This window comes from Lycorma delicatula, chromosome 1 (genome assembly GCF_047948215.1).
Source record: "Lycorma delicatula isolate Av1 chromosome 1, ASM4794821v1, whole genome shotgun sequence".
In the NCBI taxonomy this organism is placed as follows: Eukaryota; Metazoa; Arthropoda; class Insecta; order Hemiptera; family Fulgoridae; genus Lycorma; species Lycorma delicatula.
In genome coordinates this window covers 47,124,189-47,140,893 of record NC_134455.1, presented here as the reverse complement: position 1 = coordinate 47,140,893, position 16,705 = coordinate 47,124,189, and the positions used below count along the sequence as shown (strand labels likewise).

The following is a 16,705-nucleotide window of genomic DNA, read 5'->3' as shown; positions in this document are numbered from 1 at the left end:
AGGAGACATGTTTACATGTACTTTTCTCATTATTTTCACGACTAGAATAGGTTATGAAAGTCCCGGGAGAATTTCGTGATGCGCCTTGTACATGTATAGTTTTCCTGTTTAGCTTTCGTGAATAACAGTTAGGTATTACTTCAGAGGATGATATGTATGAGTGTAAATGAAGTGTAGTCTCGTACAGTTTCAGGTCGACCATTTCTGAGATGTGTGGTTAACTGTGAAACCCAACCACTAAAAAACGCCGGTATCCACGATCTAGTATTCAAAGCCGTATAAAAGTAGTTATTTTTATACGGATCCTAGTAAAGGCAGTTGCCTTTACTAGGATTTGAACGTTGGAACTTTCGACTTCGAAATAAGTTGATTTGCGAAGACGCGTTCACCACTAGACCAACCCGGTGGGTTTTGTATATGTATACCTTGTTTCTTTTCCTGTTTAGCCTCCGGTAACTACCGTTTTTAGATAATTCTTCAGAGGATGAATGAGGATGATATATGTATGAGTGTAAATGAAGGTTGTAGTCTTGTACATTCTCAGTTCGACCATTCCTGAGATGTGTGGTTAATTGAAACCCAACCACCAAAGAACACCGGTATCCACGATCTAGTATTCAAATCCATGTAAAAATATCTGGCTTTACTAGGACTTGAACGCTATAACTATCGACTTCCAAATCAGCTGATTAGGGAAGACGCGTTAACCACTAGACCAATCCGGTGGGTTTGTATATGTATACCTGCCTGGTTTCAGGTTTCCCGATATTCCAGTTTCATAGCCCTTTAAGACTTATTAAAATAATTTTCTCCTGCATTCTCTACATATTCACTTGAAATAACTGTGTCAAATTTCAATTTTCTAGCAGTCCAGTTAATAGGAAGATTGTAATAGGTAAGTTAGTCAGAGCTTTCCCATTTGCACTGATTATTATTAACTTACATTGTATTAGAATTTACACATTATTTACATATTATAGTACAAAAACCATTCTAGCTGTTTTTATTGAAGTAAAAAGTAAAAGTAAATTGTTAAATATCAATACTGGAGGAAGACATTATTTTTAAATTTCTATTAAGTATACAGGATAAATTATTAAAAAGTGATGTAATAAAAATATAGTGTTAATGAGTAAAAGTTAAAATTGATTTAAAATATAGGTTGCTAGATTAAGGCTGTGATAAGAAAAGATGGGTGAATTTTAAGAGGTATTACAGAAAAGTCTGAAAGAATAGGACAAACGAGACCTTGTAAGCAATTTGAAGAAAATTCCATCAGAGATAGACCGAAAGTAAGATGAACTGTTAGGAGAAAGACATAATGAAATTGCATAATTGAAAAGTTATTAATGTTTATTTCGTGGTATATTTTTAAAGCTAAGACGAATATTATTATAACATTTTCTCATACCTACACGAATTGGACAAAAAATAGAAAGAAAAATTAAGATTTATAACTATTTTTATCCATATGGTAGAAATAGATAACATACCAAACTGTTGTCAACAGACATAAATAGTTTGAATTTTAAACTTTTTGTATAACACACCAAATCATATTAAATATTCATCCGCCAACCTTTTTGGACAAGAACTTGATAGAAAAAAATAAATAAAACATAACAATAATAAATAAATAGTCACTTATACAGGTATTATATACTGATAAGTTTTAAACAAAGTAATTTTGTTTTTTGTTTTATTTTTCAAGGGTGGTATCTACTTGTTTCATTTATTTGATACCTATTCTGCGGGAATTTCGTTACTATGTTCAGCACTTTTTGAAGCCATCGCTGTTTCTTGGTTCTATGGTAAGAAAATATTTTTTTAAATATAAAAAGTAAGAAATATTATATAATACAGAATTTTTCATATAATCGTATTTTTGAGACGTTTTTCTATTTCTTTTTTTTACACTGAAATAAGATTCATATGAGTATGTTCCTTGACTTATTCTTTCATTAGTATTTGGTCAGTTAGTATGATAAAAATATGAAAAATATTCTATTTAAAATAGTCTCTCCCAGAGTTAAACAGTGGAGGTAATATTGTAAACAACATAACCTGATTTATATTAATAATTCATATAGTTAACAGCGTTATCCATGTACTTGCATCAGTTTACATGTAAACCCCGAATTAAATACCATCACACAAAATAAATAAAAGAACAAAGAATTCTGTTTATTAATCTCTGTGGTTGAAAGGTACTAGTTGGTGAACATTATGTCCTTTATTTAATTTCTAATCAGATTTACATTTTTTCATTGATTATCGCACTTACAATTCTTAAAATTTTTACTAATTTCGAAATATGGTTGAAGTAACGAAAAGGGAGTAAAAACAAAGCAAGCTGAAATTATGATATCATAATTAAACATACAAGTATGATTTAACAATAAATAACTTTATACAGAAAACAATAATTCATTTTTTGCACTGAAAGGGTAGCATTAGAAAGTGTTCAATAAAAAATAATGTATTTTAATTTCATGTAAGCATACTTTTTAAAATTCACAAAAATTATAAATACATCCTTACAAAGTATTTTAATAATTCTATTTAACATTTTTTCATAACCTTTATCTGTATTTTCATTTGATCTTTTTTGTTTGAATTAGAATTTCTGAAATAATTTAGAATTTTTTCAATGTTCTTGGAGAACATTGAAAAAACTTCTGAAGTAATAACAAATGGAATGTTTCAAAGTCCGGTGCAAAATATTTGAAGTTTTAGGTTTCCTAACAAATTAGCTACCATAAGGCACAAACAACTATAATTTTTTTCTGTATATTTGACAGATTTTGAATAAAGTTTGGTCAGTGTTATAAGTTCGTATTTTTTAGTGTTCCAAAGTCTATGTTGCTCAATAAAACTTAAATTACATTTTTTTTAAATTCTTTTTCTTATATATATGTATATATACATTTTTTGGTATACATTTTTTTTTACAATAAAAAAATATTTATACCAACATACAAACCTAATAACCCCATAATAAAATAGTTAAAAAAACAGAAATAATAAGAAAATAAACAATTTGTGTAGGGATTGTAAAATTAAATGTAATGATTGTGATGGTATTTATATATACAAAAAGCAAGTAGGTCTTTTAAAACTAGATTCCTTGAATATTATAGAAATTACAAAAATAATAAATTAGGTTTGTCTAATATCAATATCATCTAATAAACAGACATTCTATTACTGATATTAACACTAACTTGGAAATAATAGAAATTAATAAAGATGGCATAAAATTAAATATATTAGAAAAATGTTACATATATAAATACAAACAATATTTCAGTTTGATAAACTTTCAGACAGTGTTTGAGAGAAATAGTCTTATAAAAATTACAGCAGATAGTACCACTCAAATAATATATTAATATACTTTTTTCATTATAATATTAGGGTAATATAACAAAATTACATCATGTGCATGGTTTATTTTTTAGTGATGTAATATCTGAAATCAGGTCCATACTATGCTATGGCATCTCATTGCTCTTAACATCACTCAACAACTTCTCACACCAGCAGCCAAAGTAGTGTATTCCAAAAGTCACATTGATTAATTTGCAGTGGTGACTTTCACCATATCTACTTATGACAACGTTATTATAGTAACGAAATATGTTCTAGTAATTTGTTAATACAAATAAAAAATTACTTATGTCTATAACTTTGTTCAAGATGTATATGAAGTAATCTATTTATTTATTGAAATTATATGTTTTTTTCAAGTATATTAAACTACGGTTCTGCTACAAATAAACAGTAACAATGACATAATACAGAAGTATATCAAATAAATAGTATTGTTTATTTATTATAGGCTATAATGTTATGATTTTCATTGATGTGGCATGGTAATTTAAGAAAATTATTTCTTAATAGCACATATGCACCAATAACTAATATTCTTTTGAGCTTTGTAGGCCTACAAAACTACAAAATAAAAATATTAAATTGTACAAAAAATGCATAAATAAATAAGGTATTAAAGAAATGTGAGTAAAAGTAATATAATTATAATCATTATTAAATTTATTATTAAAAAAATTGTGAATGCTACAGAGATATTAAGTTGTACTGTAATAAATATAAGATTAATTTAATTAAGATGTTAATTCGTACTATATTTTATAAACATAAAACATAAAATGATTTCATTCAAAATAATTTATATAGTAACACAAATAAACACAGTAGAATAAATAAATAACAGATGAAATAAACAATTATTAATTAAATGACAAATGTAATAAATAAATAATAGCAAAAATAAATAAATATGGTAGAATAAACAATAATAAATACAAGTTTGTAACATTTGGAGATTTTATTTTTGTGGCAACCATATTCTGCATGCTGGGTTACAAGAGTGGAACAGAGGAGACAAATAGAGGAAGCTTCTAGGTAAGATCCGCCTTTAGATTTTAATTATACTATAGCATTTTTAATTTCTAATATGCGGTTTAATTAAATAATTCAATCATGACTGAAGATGAAGAATCCGCAAAGTACTTTCATGATAAAATTAAGATAAGATATTTCTTATCTCAATATTCTGTACTAGTTGGTTTATATTAATAAAATTTAAAATTTCAGTAAAATATATATATGTGTGTATGTGTGTGTGTATTAATCACAATTATAATCATGTTGTATTTTACAGGTTTGGAAAGATTTTCAAATGATGTTGAAGCTATGATTGGACATCGACCTGGACCTTATTGGAGAATATGTTGGAAATTTATTAGTCCTTTATTTATAATTGTAAGTTCAATAATTCCTACATAAAAAGATTCTTTTTTATTTTTAAAATTGATATTAGTGTTTTGGCTTTTAAACTGAACATGCATGAATTGAAAGTTTTGTTTAACTAATTACTCTTGTATTTTTATAAATGTATCATTAGAATGTCAGTTAATTTCTGAGTTTGGTTGAAACATTCTTTAAAATTCAATATCATTGTTCTTGTGCAGTTAAAATTATCATTACTTATTTCTAAAGATCATGATTAACATCCACATTTTTATATCTACTACTTATTTTGAAGTTATTTAAAATATCCAACTCAGGATTTTGCTCTTCAGAACCAATAACCAGACTTTATAATGAGAGTAAGTGATTATGCATTAAGCATTGTGCATAATTAAGCTAATAAGTGCACATGAAATTTTATTTTATTTTACATTGAATGTTGATAAATTTTGCATTTTGTTGAATATCTGATAAATATAATTTATTTTCTACTCTATTATTTTTCACTATAAGTCAATAAGGTTTAAATTTTTGAACCATTTATAATTTTTTATCTTTTATAATCTCAAAAAAAATTCACATTTTTTTTTATGTATACGTTCATCCCTTCCAGTAAATAAATGTCTGTTACCTTTGTTTTATAAATAATATCGCTTTGGATGAAAGTTAAATGAGTTATTCTGTGATATGATACTGTTATATGTAATTTGGCACCTTCTTTATTATTATTTCTAAATAATTACAAGTGATAAATAATATCAAGACAAGGATTACTCTATAGTTCTTCACTGAAAAACAATTTTTCAATTAATCTGAACCCAGCTATTTACTTGAATCCACTCTGTTTATTACTTGTACTATTAGAACTTCATCTAACACACAATTCAAGCAATGGCAGTTATTAACTTTTAACCTGTTTATAATTCTTTCTATTACATTAGTATGTTGAAAATAATCTTATAAACTTTTTTAACAGAGTGTGGTAATGTTTGGACTTCTGTATCATGAGCCATTAAAGTACAATGATTATGAATATCCCAGTTGGGCAGAGTGGCTGGGGTGGGGTTTAGCCCTGTCATCAATCCTTATGATTCCAGCTGTGGCAATTAAACAGATTTTAAGTACTCCAGGATCATTTTCTGAGGTAAGAATTTTGAATAATAACTGCATTATAAAAGAACAAAAAACAGCTTTACAAAAAGAGTTGCAATTATTGATGTAGATGAATATTACGATTTCAGATAGATTAACTATTTAACTGAAAGTCTCTTATGCAGTTATAATAAATGAATCTTTTTTGATGCAAAATTTTAATAAATCTGAAAAATTTTATGTGAATGACTACAACTGTTGATTGAATTTAATAATTAAGCTGCTAAAGAAATATTTTTAATAAAGAGGCTAACTAGGAGAAAAGACAAAGCCAGGGGATAAAGTTTTATTTCTAATTTTAATTTTAAAAGTGAACAAACTTATAATACTCATAACTGATAATTAAGTTTGGTCTGGTAACCAAAAGGGTCAAATATTACTAGACTACTGAGTATGAAAATGGTAAAGAAATTTTATAATGTAATTTAGTACATTAATAATTTCCATATAAATATAAATTTTCAGTTCATAAACTATTGTTTATATTGTATATAAATTATTTTGTTGGTTAAATTCTAGTTTTTAGAGAATTTTAAAATTCAAAAAATGGCATTAGATCATTGCTAAATTTGAAACAAACAAAATTACATATCTCAGTTTTTATTGTAAGTTTACATTATATACCAGGGGAGTATGCAGTTGATGTAAACAGACACAAATCTTGAGAGGATGAATCATTCAGTTGTTCATCAGTTTACTGATGTCAAGACACATCAAGAGTAATAATGATCCAAACAATTTTTCTATGATAGATTAGACAAATATAATTGTCTTCGCAGATGAAAAACAATCAACATTGTTTTTTGACATACTGCTTAGTCTGGTGTGCAGTAAACTACTACATTAGGCTCATTTATTAAGTAACTTGATTCTCAAAAATAATTTTAAATACTGTAATCAAGATTATGACAAAAACAACTAAACTGCCTAACATTTATCATTAACAAGTAACAATAATTTTATGATAATTCAGATTAATTATCAAGCATACAATTAGTGTTGCCAATATAATTTTTCAAAGTTCGAAATTTATTGTAAAAGTTTTTATTAACTTAGTAGTTGCTATTACTACTTTTACTTTAGTAGTTTATTACTTCAGTAATTGTTACTAAAAACAAATGTTTTCAATTTGTATAAATTCATAATATTTTTCTATTAAGTTTTGTTCTTTTTTGTTTTTAATAATAAAAAATGACTTTTTTTGTTTTTCATAAAATTGATTACTTACATAAATTTTCTCAAAACTAAATTTTCTACAAGTTTTGATAATACATTTATTAGTCATTTAACAAAGTTATTGTACTTCAAACCTAAAAAAAATACATGTTTTTGTCTCCAAATTTTTCTGTTTTACACTAGATATCATGAAAACTATGGAAGATACAGTTCTGGGACCTGTTTTATTGATTTTCATGTCAATAAACATAAGAAATTATCAAGTTTACTTGTTAAAAATTTTAGTATGGCCTTATTTCACCAGGGAAACTGAAATCCACGGTATAAATCCATTAAATATACGGGTATATATTAAATGTTTTACATATATATACAGAGTGTCCCATATAAAACGCAACCCATCAATCACTCATCCATGAAATTTCAAAGTCAAGCTTACTCTCCTACTCGTTACTGAAATGGACTCGTCCAACATCTGAACATCGCGGCGACGCAGTAGAACACTACCGATAGTAACAACAATGCAATTCAGTGTATACGTTCAGTGTATTGCTAGAGACAAGATGGTGTTTTCGCTAGATGAACGTGTTTTCATTGTTGAGTCGTCGTACTTCAGTACGAAATCATTGGTTGCAGTGCAAGATTTGTTTCGCCATAAGTACCCAGATAAACCAGCTCAGTTTAACATCACAACATCAGTATTACAAAACATCACTATTAAGGTTAGTTGCAAAATTTAGAGAGACTGGTTCTGTTAATAACAAGGAACACAAAAGATCTGCGTCAGTGTTGAATACAGATACAGTCACTGAAATCAAAGACCGATTACTCGCCTCGCCAAATAAATCGATCAGACGTTTGTCTGCTTAAATTAATTTGTCTAAATCAACTGTTCATCGGGCGACCAAACAATTACAATTACGACCTTATCGCATTCAAACGGTTCATCAACTTCTTGAGCCCGACAAAGAAAAACGGCTACAATATTGTCAACGGTTCCGTCGATTTCCGCGTGAGGGAATTAATGTTATGGATTCGTTATTTTTCACAGATGAAGCACAGTTTCATTTGGATGGCTACGTAAACACCCAAAACAGTAGAATTTGGAGTGCTGAAAATCCCCACGTTTATCACGAAAAACAATTACACCCGCAAATATCGCGGGATATCGCGGAAGAAAATAATCGGTCCTATTTTTTTCGAATACACCATTAATGCAGAACGATATCAGGATATTTTATTTCAGTTCATTGCACTGTTGGAAGAGGAAGACAGACACTGCTGGCTACAACATGACGGTGCGACATGGCACTACGCAAGTTCAACTTCTGATTTCGTTGAGGAATTCTTTGGTAATCGTGTCGAGGCTTGTGGCCACCAAGATCTCCAGATTTGACTGCGGCGGATTTTTTTTCTATGGGGTTACCTCAAAGAAAAAGCCTACAGCAACAAACCACGAACACTTGAAAGTCAATATTGAACAAGCTGTATTAAATATCCAGCCACAAACTTTGAAAAAAGTTGCAAGAAACGCTGTAAAAAGAATTGAAGCTTGTATTCAATAAGACGGCGGCCACTTCCAACATTTACTCTAAATGTAAGGTAATGGATGGTAATAATAAAAATTACATTTACATATGCTTTTTTATTATTTCAATACCTACCAATATAAGGTTGGGTTGTGTTTTATATGGGATGATATGGGGTGTAAAGCTATATATATATATATAGCTTTACTCTAAAGCTGGAATGCAACTTTAGACTTCCTGGAAAGAACAAGAATATTTGTTGGTTGTAACAGATCTCTTATCATTTGAACTTTAAAATATTTAAATTAAGAACCAGAACTGATATTTATTGAAATACTCCAAACTAAAGATGTATTAGAATATAATATAGTTTAGTAATGTTTAATTTACTTTTACAGAAAATAGCATATAACATTTCACCAGAGGAAGAAAGAGAATTAATTGCAAGAACAAAAGATGTTAGTCGATTTAAAGCAAAACACTGGTTATATGTTTGAAGATAGTAATAAATAATTAAGATTAAGAGGTTGGGAAGTGAAAATTCTTAAATAATCAAACATTTAAGAAGTAACACAGTATAGTGCAGAATCATAAAGAACTGCATCTCTCAACACCAATATTTTATGCAGATTTAATATCTCATTTATACTAATCAGTATAGTATATTCTGTAAGAATTGCGTTGTCAAGCATTCAGTGTAACTGCTATAATAAAGGTACATACTTTTGTGTGTGTGTGTGTGTGTGTGTGTGTGTTAAAGGAAGTACATTTGAATTGATGTCAGGTGAATATTTTTAGTAAGTGAAATGAATGAATATACATATTTCATATTTTCATTTATATTTGTTTATAACTTTAACTCTTGATTTTTTAGAAAAATAATAAAATGTATTCATATCAAAAATAATAGTTAAATATTGACAGTGACATATAATATAATAATACTATCTTAATTTGAGTTTGGTTAGATGTGAAAAGCTTAATGTAGATTATATGTATTGTAAAAATCTATCTACTCAATATACATACGGTGTTTTAGATTTAGAAAAGACTCATTAGCAATCACCGTGATAAAAAATAAAGGAAATAGCAATACTTATTTTTTCATTAAACTCTACATCTTCATATAACCTATAAAGGTTCTTTTTATTTAGATTTAAGAGTGTATTAGTATTGTAGTGTTAAACAAATGTATATAAATATTGTAAACATGCACTAGTTGATGTAGTATCCTAATTATCCATTGTGTGGATACATATAAAACATTTCAACATATATTTCATGCTATATATACCAAATTTCTATTTAAATATGTTCAAAATAAATTACAATAAGCTGAATATTAAACATTTTTTACTAAGCTTAATAATATATACAATATAATGTATATAATACATTAAGCTTAATATTTTTTTATATCAATTAAATTTTTGTAATATAAAAAATTGTTTATTTATAAAATATTTGCAATGAAATTCAAGTTTGAAATCCAAAGTTAAACCTTTAATTATGAAATATGTTTGTTATAAAACGTGTATTATATTATGTGTAGTTGCACAAGAGTTCGTGTTGAAAATATTTTGTAAAATGTTTGAAATTTTATATGAATATATTTGTATAGGTATATATTAATAATGTAATAATCATATTTTTGTATGGGTATTAGTATGTAAGTATTCTTCATGTATATAGTTGGAAATATAAGATAAGTTTATAATGTATTCTATTTTTATGTATTATAGTGCATTCTATAATTTTTAAGAATTTATAAATACTATGAAAAAAAAATTTGAAAATTAGCTCCAATAATTGTAAGTAGGTCAGCATCAAAAAATTAACTGGACAAAGGTCAGTAAACATAACTTAAAACTGCCGTAAAAATTTAGAAAAAAAAAACACATTCTCTTTCTTCATTTAAAAGTGATTGTCAATGTCCGTCAAGATGGAAAAAAATTTGTGATCGTTGAGAATTTAAAACAAATATCTTTACACATTGATAACTTATTTATTAAAGATAGAAACATATTTAAAGGAAAAAGGTGTATCTACCAGCTAAAAGTTACTGGTTGATTATTGAGTAAAAGAAGCATGTGTAAATTGAAAAAAAAAGTTTATAAAAGCTATAGTTATTTGTTAACTACATTTTCAAAATATTTTATTGGATTACCATCTAAATGTAGTAAGTAAATTTCCCTTATTGAGTACAAATAGTTTATAATGTATTGATTCTTAAAAAAGGACTCCATTAATTTATTGGTTTATACTATCTGTAATACTTTCTTATAATTATACTTTTAAAGCATCTGAGGTATAACTGATATTACTTAGAGTTGCTTTATCTAGAGTAAGGGCTTGCTTCTGTAGTGGACTTAGTGAAGGTCTCACCTCATTTGTAAGGCTGAATATCACCTATATTTCAGTGGCTCATATATTCATTCTGGTGAAGATGGCAATAGGAAACCACTTCATTGTATATGTTTCTCAGTTAGCCTGGCATGGAACTTGTTATTCTTGAAAATCATATGCTAGTTTTGACTTTGCCTTGCATCAGGTTTTCTTATAATCATTACAATTATTGTACTAACATACAAACATAAAAAAAATCTGATTATCTGGGTTATTCCAGCCATTTAAATAATCTTTATTTTTTCACTCAACTCAACTGGAACTGGATTCAGTTTTTTAGATAAAATTTAGGATTTAAAAAAAATTAATTTCTTTCTTGTTATCAGATAGAAAAAGCTCTGATTTCAGTATCCATCAGTAAGTAAATATTTAATATACATGAGAGTAATTAGGTTAAAAGAGTGAATCCTTAATTATTTTTAATTAAAAATATCTTTGAATATAAAATTTTATCATAATAAAAATGTACACACTTTTTTTTTATAAATGATGAATCTTTTAAAAATTAAAAAAATTGTTTTATCCTTGACCTTCACTTCATAAAACAATTTTACAAAGATATTTATTTTTAAGGACTTCTAAGAGTAAGTATGTTATGATCCCATCATGGTTTGTTTGGTTCTCATTAATACTATTGCCAGTTGTCTGAAATGCCTAGAATTTAGCCATGAATTAAAATATAGTGTATTATCCCGTAATTAATGTATTAATCCACTTAGAGGAATATCACTTAAATGCTAAATGATTCAACAGTTAGACAGAAATAACAAAATTATTTACTTCCACTATATATTCCAAATAATTACCATTCAACCAGGATTGTCATCTAAAAACCTTCAGGAATATTATTTGTGATAAATATTCCATAGAATGATCACTGATATGTATTTTCTAAATAATCCATCAATAGTTTACTCCGATTTCATAAAAAATCACCTACTAAAAATACCACTGTTTGTAAACTTTAGGGATTAGCCCAACTATTATTTATTTATAAATGTCTGTGTCCAAAATATTAAAACTAAATATTGAAAGAAATATAATAGCAGAGTATATATAATATTTGTATAGCTATAATTACAAATTTCAGTATAGATACAGATTGGCTCCAGTTTTTTAGCCATTCAACTCCTGGTGGGGTAGCATGACATATGTCTTCTGGATATCCCTTGTATAATTGTTGTGGAAAGTACTTAATTACAACATTTTGGAATGGCTTACCACACTCACAATCAGCCATAAGTGATATATCTATTTGTTCAAAAAGTAATTACATTTACCATGTCCAGTTCTTATGCGATTAAGTGTGCACCACAACTGACTTGGTAGACTAAAGCCCAGCACTTGTGCATGAACCACCTCTATCCATTTTCAGCTGTAGTCTTCATCTCATAAGAACTGCCATTGTTGTTTAGCTCCTCTAAAAGATGTTCTATAAGCTTATGGACGGACAGTTCCCATACAGATTTTTGAGATTTCAAGTGCTAATTAGTTAATCCATTGATGGCCTTGTTGATTGGTGTCGCTCCATTAGTAATTTTTTCCAGAGTAGTATGAGGGTATTCTGGCACGTGAGATGTGGTGAAGATATATTAGGTAGTTCTGGAAACCATCTAATTGGGGCAGAGGAGAGCCAGTAGTGGTTCTCTTAATTTTATTAATTCAATATCCACCTTACCAGTACGATAGCTGTTAAACCATACAGTTGTGCAATACTTAGCCACAGAATAGGCCAAGACTAATGCTGATGCTTGAGGTATGCTTGCATCCACTCACCAGGTACTTCCTGCCAGTTTATGAATTGTGTTACATTGAGTTCTCAGTTTTACAACAGTATTCATAATATGTTGCTTGTAGGTCCAGGATTTTGTCAAGCATCATGCTGAGGTACTTCGGGGTTGGATTATGTCATAGTTCTTTCTTCAACAATGATTAATACATTCATCACTTTCATCACAGTTTTAATGATTTTAGTGGGAGAAACATTATTATTTGATGATTTTCATTAATAAATAATTATCAACAGTTACCAATGGCTGTTTGAAATTTAATATTTTTATCTTAGATTTCCTATATATGCTAGTTGTTCCATGTATAGACATTGACTCCAGACGAGAGAATTTTTATGAAATTTCACAGTATAGTTAATAAAACAAAAACAAGATTTAAAAGCATTACATTATATTAGATATTTAAGCTTAAAAGCACACTGGCATGCAGATATGTTTGTGTGTGTGAATATATATGAAAAAGCTTTAGTAAAAGCTACAGAATCTACACAATTTACAAAAAGCTACAGACAACATTATTATCACAGAAGTTTTTCAAAGTCACTATCTTACAACAATTAAATTTTTTGTGTTTTTAATTATTTAGGGTAAAAATTACTTCAATTTCATTAAAATATAACTGATGAAACAATATCATTTGTTTGAGGGTTTTATGATTTCTTTTGTACTCTCAGTTATTTAGGGTAAACTATTTTGAATTTTTGTTGTATAAATATTTAATGGAAGAAAATATTCATTTACATGTTTTATAAAATAATTTTTAATACACTTCCCATTTCACTTGTTTAATTGTTATCACTTCATATAATATTATGAAAATATTAAGGATATTTGACTTATCTTGATTCTATAAGGATTAGTTATTAAATGTTGTATTCTGGCTGATATGTAATGAAAAGTTTTATATAAAATTTTAGTTTATATATATAAAATAAAAGCTAAAATTTATAACTACAAATTAATAGCATGTTATATATATGTATATATATATATATATATATAATATGTTATATATATTCATCTGGATGGATAGTATGCTACTTCACAGATAAAAATAAGGAGCTAATCTAGCACTACCCTGACGGATCAAGGGAAACCATTCTGATCATCAATATCTGGCCAAAGAAGCATCAGGAAATTCACAGTTAGTTATCAAATAAAAAATACAGTAGCTGAAGTTCATGTAAGTAGTTTAAAATGTAATCCACTTTGTAAATAAGAATAAAATAAATATATGAAGATACTTAGGTAATAAAATAAAAAACAAGTAATAAGGTATTAAAAAAGATTATTTGAGTACATTAAATGGAGATGCAGAAAATTCAGATTGTTTTCTAATAATAATATTATTATAAAAATATAATAATATTATTATTTTAAAAATTCATTGGCAGAGTGATTTTATTTCTGAAAAGGCAATTTTTTTATTCTATTTAATACTTTGACGAAAAATCTTATAAATGGGATAGTAATTTATTAAAAATGGCAACACAAGCCTAATAAGGTTCCTTCCTGTGAACCAAAATATTTTCCTGACTTATGTAAAAATAAGTTCTGTTGCCTGGTTGTTAGAATGGATAATGTTCTTTTTTAAGAATAAGAAACAATTATTTTTTCAGAGATTGCACATGCCAATAAAATCCGTATTGATATTTCTAAAACTTCTAAGTACCTAACACCTATAATTTTGAATAATTGTAGAAAAATCAATTAAATATTTCAGTAATATTTGCTGGTATTGGTTTTCATAATATTTTTGAAAATAACTTGGAAGTAATCAAAATGAAAAGTAAGAATCAAGAAAACTTCTCTAATCTTCTCTTTTTCAAAATCATTATTCTCAAATTTCAGATTTATTTTGAAATTTATTTGAAACATTAATTCGTACCAAGGCACTGCTGTAAAATGTATATACTTGTAAATCTGTATCCTTATTTTATGGTCCAATATTTTAAAATTTCATAAAAATGCTTAACCTTTATTTTACTTTGTGTTCCTGCATTATTATTTTAAGTTCACAGATAATTTTATAAGTAATACCAAAAAAGCATAATACTTGTAGAGATTTTTTACTTGTATCTACATAATAACGAAAAACTATATCTATTTCTATATAGTTGTAATTACTTAAAGATTATTTTGTTAATGTTTGGGATTTTGAAATGGAATTAAATTTTTATAATTTAGTCTAGAATTAGTTTACATTTTGCAAATCTTATGAGGAATACAAAAATGAATAAATTAATGGAGAAAACTTAGTAATCAATTCCATGATTTACAAGAATTATAATTGTACGACTATATAAATTTTACTTTTTTTAAATTTATAACATATCTTTTCGAACATACATTGCAAGAACGCTATTATAGAAAGATGCATGAATGTAAAGTCAATATTTTTGGATGAATTTCCAGAGTAAATACAAGAATTAATTCAAACTGAATAAAAAGATATATTAAAATCTTATTAAAAAAACTAATAAATGAAATAAATAATAAAGTTACAAAATAAACTATGCAAAATATAAAAATAGTCACCGCACAAATAATTTTGATTCTTGTGATAATCAGAATAGCAAAAGAATAATAAAAAAATTAAACATTTTTAACTTTGCTAGATCGGCACAAATTGTGTTTTTCAGTATCATATAAAAAGGATAAATTTATAAACCAATGAAGTATTAAAGCTAAATTTCACATTGAATGATAACAATTTATGCATTAAAACATTCTCATTTTTAATTTATTTATTCTAATTATTCAAATAGGTTGCACTTAACTAACACAGCTTTTTAAAGTTGCTTTTTTAATTTTATTTTATTAACTCATTTAATTTTTAAATTTTAGTATTTTTTTTTCATTGTTGAAAAACTGATGATGAAGTTGCATTCTAACAGTGCATTCCTAGATATAAAAGAAAAATGTCCATTGAAGTAAGAATATGATACTTAAATTGTATTGTACTGCTTTAGTTAGCTCATTAAAATTGATAATTTAAAAAAATGTAAACCCATTAATTTTTAATTACAAACTGAAATAAATTCACTTTTACATTCTTCCTCAGTAACACTTGTGCTACTGTTTTTCCTATCCTTCTAACTGAATTTATTAATAATGATTTATTTGATGTAGAAATACACATTAGTTAGGATTTACCAAAAAAAAGTGTTTTGCAGTTGGATTTTGTCTGATCATTTAATACATCAATCATAATATTCAAGATATGTTTTTTTTTGTTTAAGTTAGAATAATCCTTAAAGTGTTTTCATTCACACACTGTGTAGGGTTCTCCTGCATGAACTAACTGAATTAATCTTCTTCATCTTCCTTATCTATCACCATGGTCTGTTAGCAATTTGTATCTGTGTTTTTCAACACATATTCAATTTAACTTGCTGTTTATTAAGTCATTCCTTGTTATCCTAGTTGCTGATCTTCATGGCATCTTAGCCTTTCCTTCAGAAATTCCGGGTTCAAATTCCGGTTAGGCATGGAATTTTTCATATGTTACAAATTTCCATTTGAGTTAATGACCATAGCAGTTGAGCTCATAATGTCATTAAAAAAACTTATCCTAGTTAGCAGTTCTATTCCACCACAATATGATGATTAATGGTTCATCCATTACCCTTTTGTCATGCAACAGGGTAAGATTTAGTTCAGTGATAATGGAGGACTATTTCATTTATTGATCATTTTCCCTGGTTAGCCTGACATTGGACTTGTTATTCTTGAGAATACATAAAATAATATTAATGATAATATATAAAAATAATACTTCATTATTTTTCAGTACGTTGTATACACCCCCTCGCCATTATACACGATTTGACAAAGGTATAATTACGAATAAATGTAATGCATTTAAATGCATTACAT

At 27.0% G+C, this 16,705-nt stretch overlaps 1 protein-coding gene across 1 annotated transcript in view; it reads left to right on the top strand.

The window, feature by feature from the left end:
• LOC142318094 (sodium-dependent noradrenaline transporter-like) overlaps positions 1 to 9,127 on the top strand; it is a 45,450-nt gene extending 36,323 nt beyond the window's left edge. The window contains exons 10-13 of the mRNA XM_075354623.1: positions 1,712 to 1,811; positions 4,685 to 4,785; positions 5,750 to 5,917; positions 9,029 to 9,127. Of these exons, the coding sequence (XP_075210738.1) occupies positions 1,712 to 1,811; positions 4,685 to 4,785; positions 5,750 to 5,917; positions 9,029 to 9,127 (468 nt within the window). The remainder of the gene's footprint in view (positions 1 to 1,711; positions 1,812 to 4,684; positions 4,786 to 5,749; positions 5,918 to 9,028) is intronic.
• Positions 9,128 to 16,705: the final 7,578 nt, after the last annotated feature.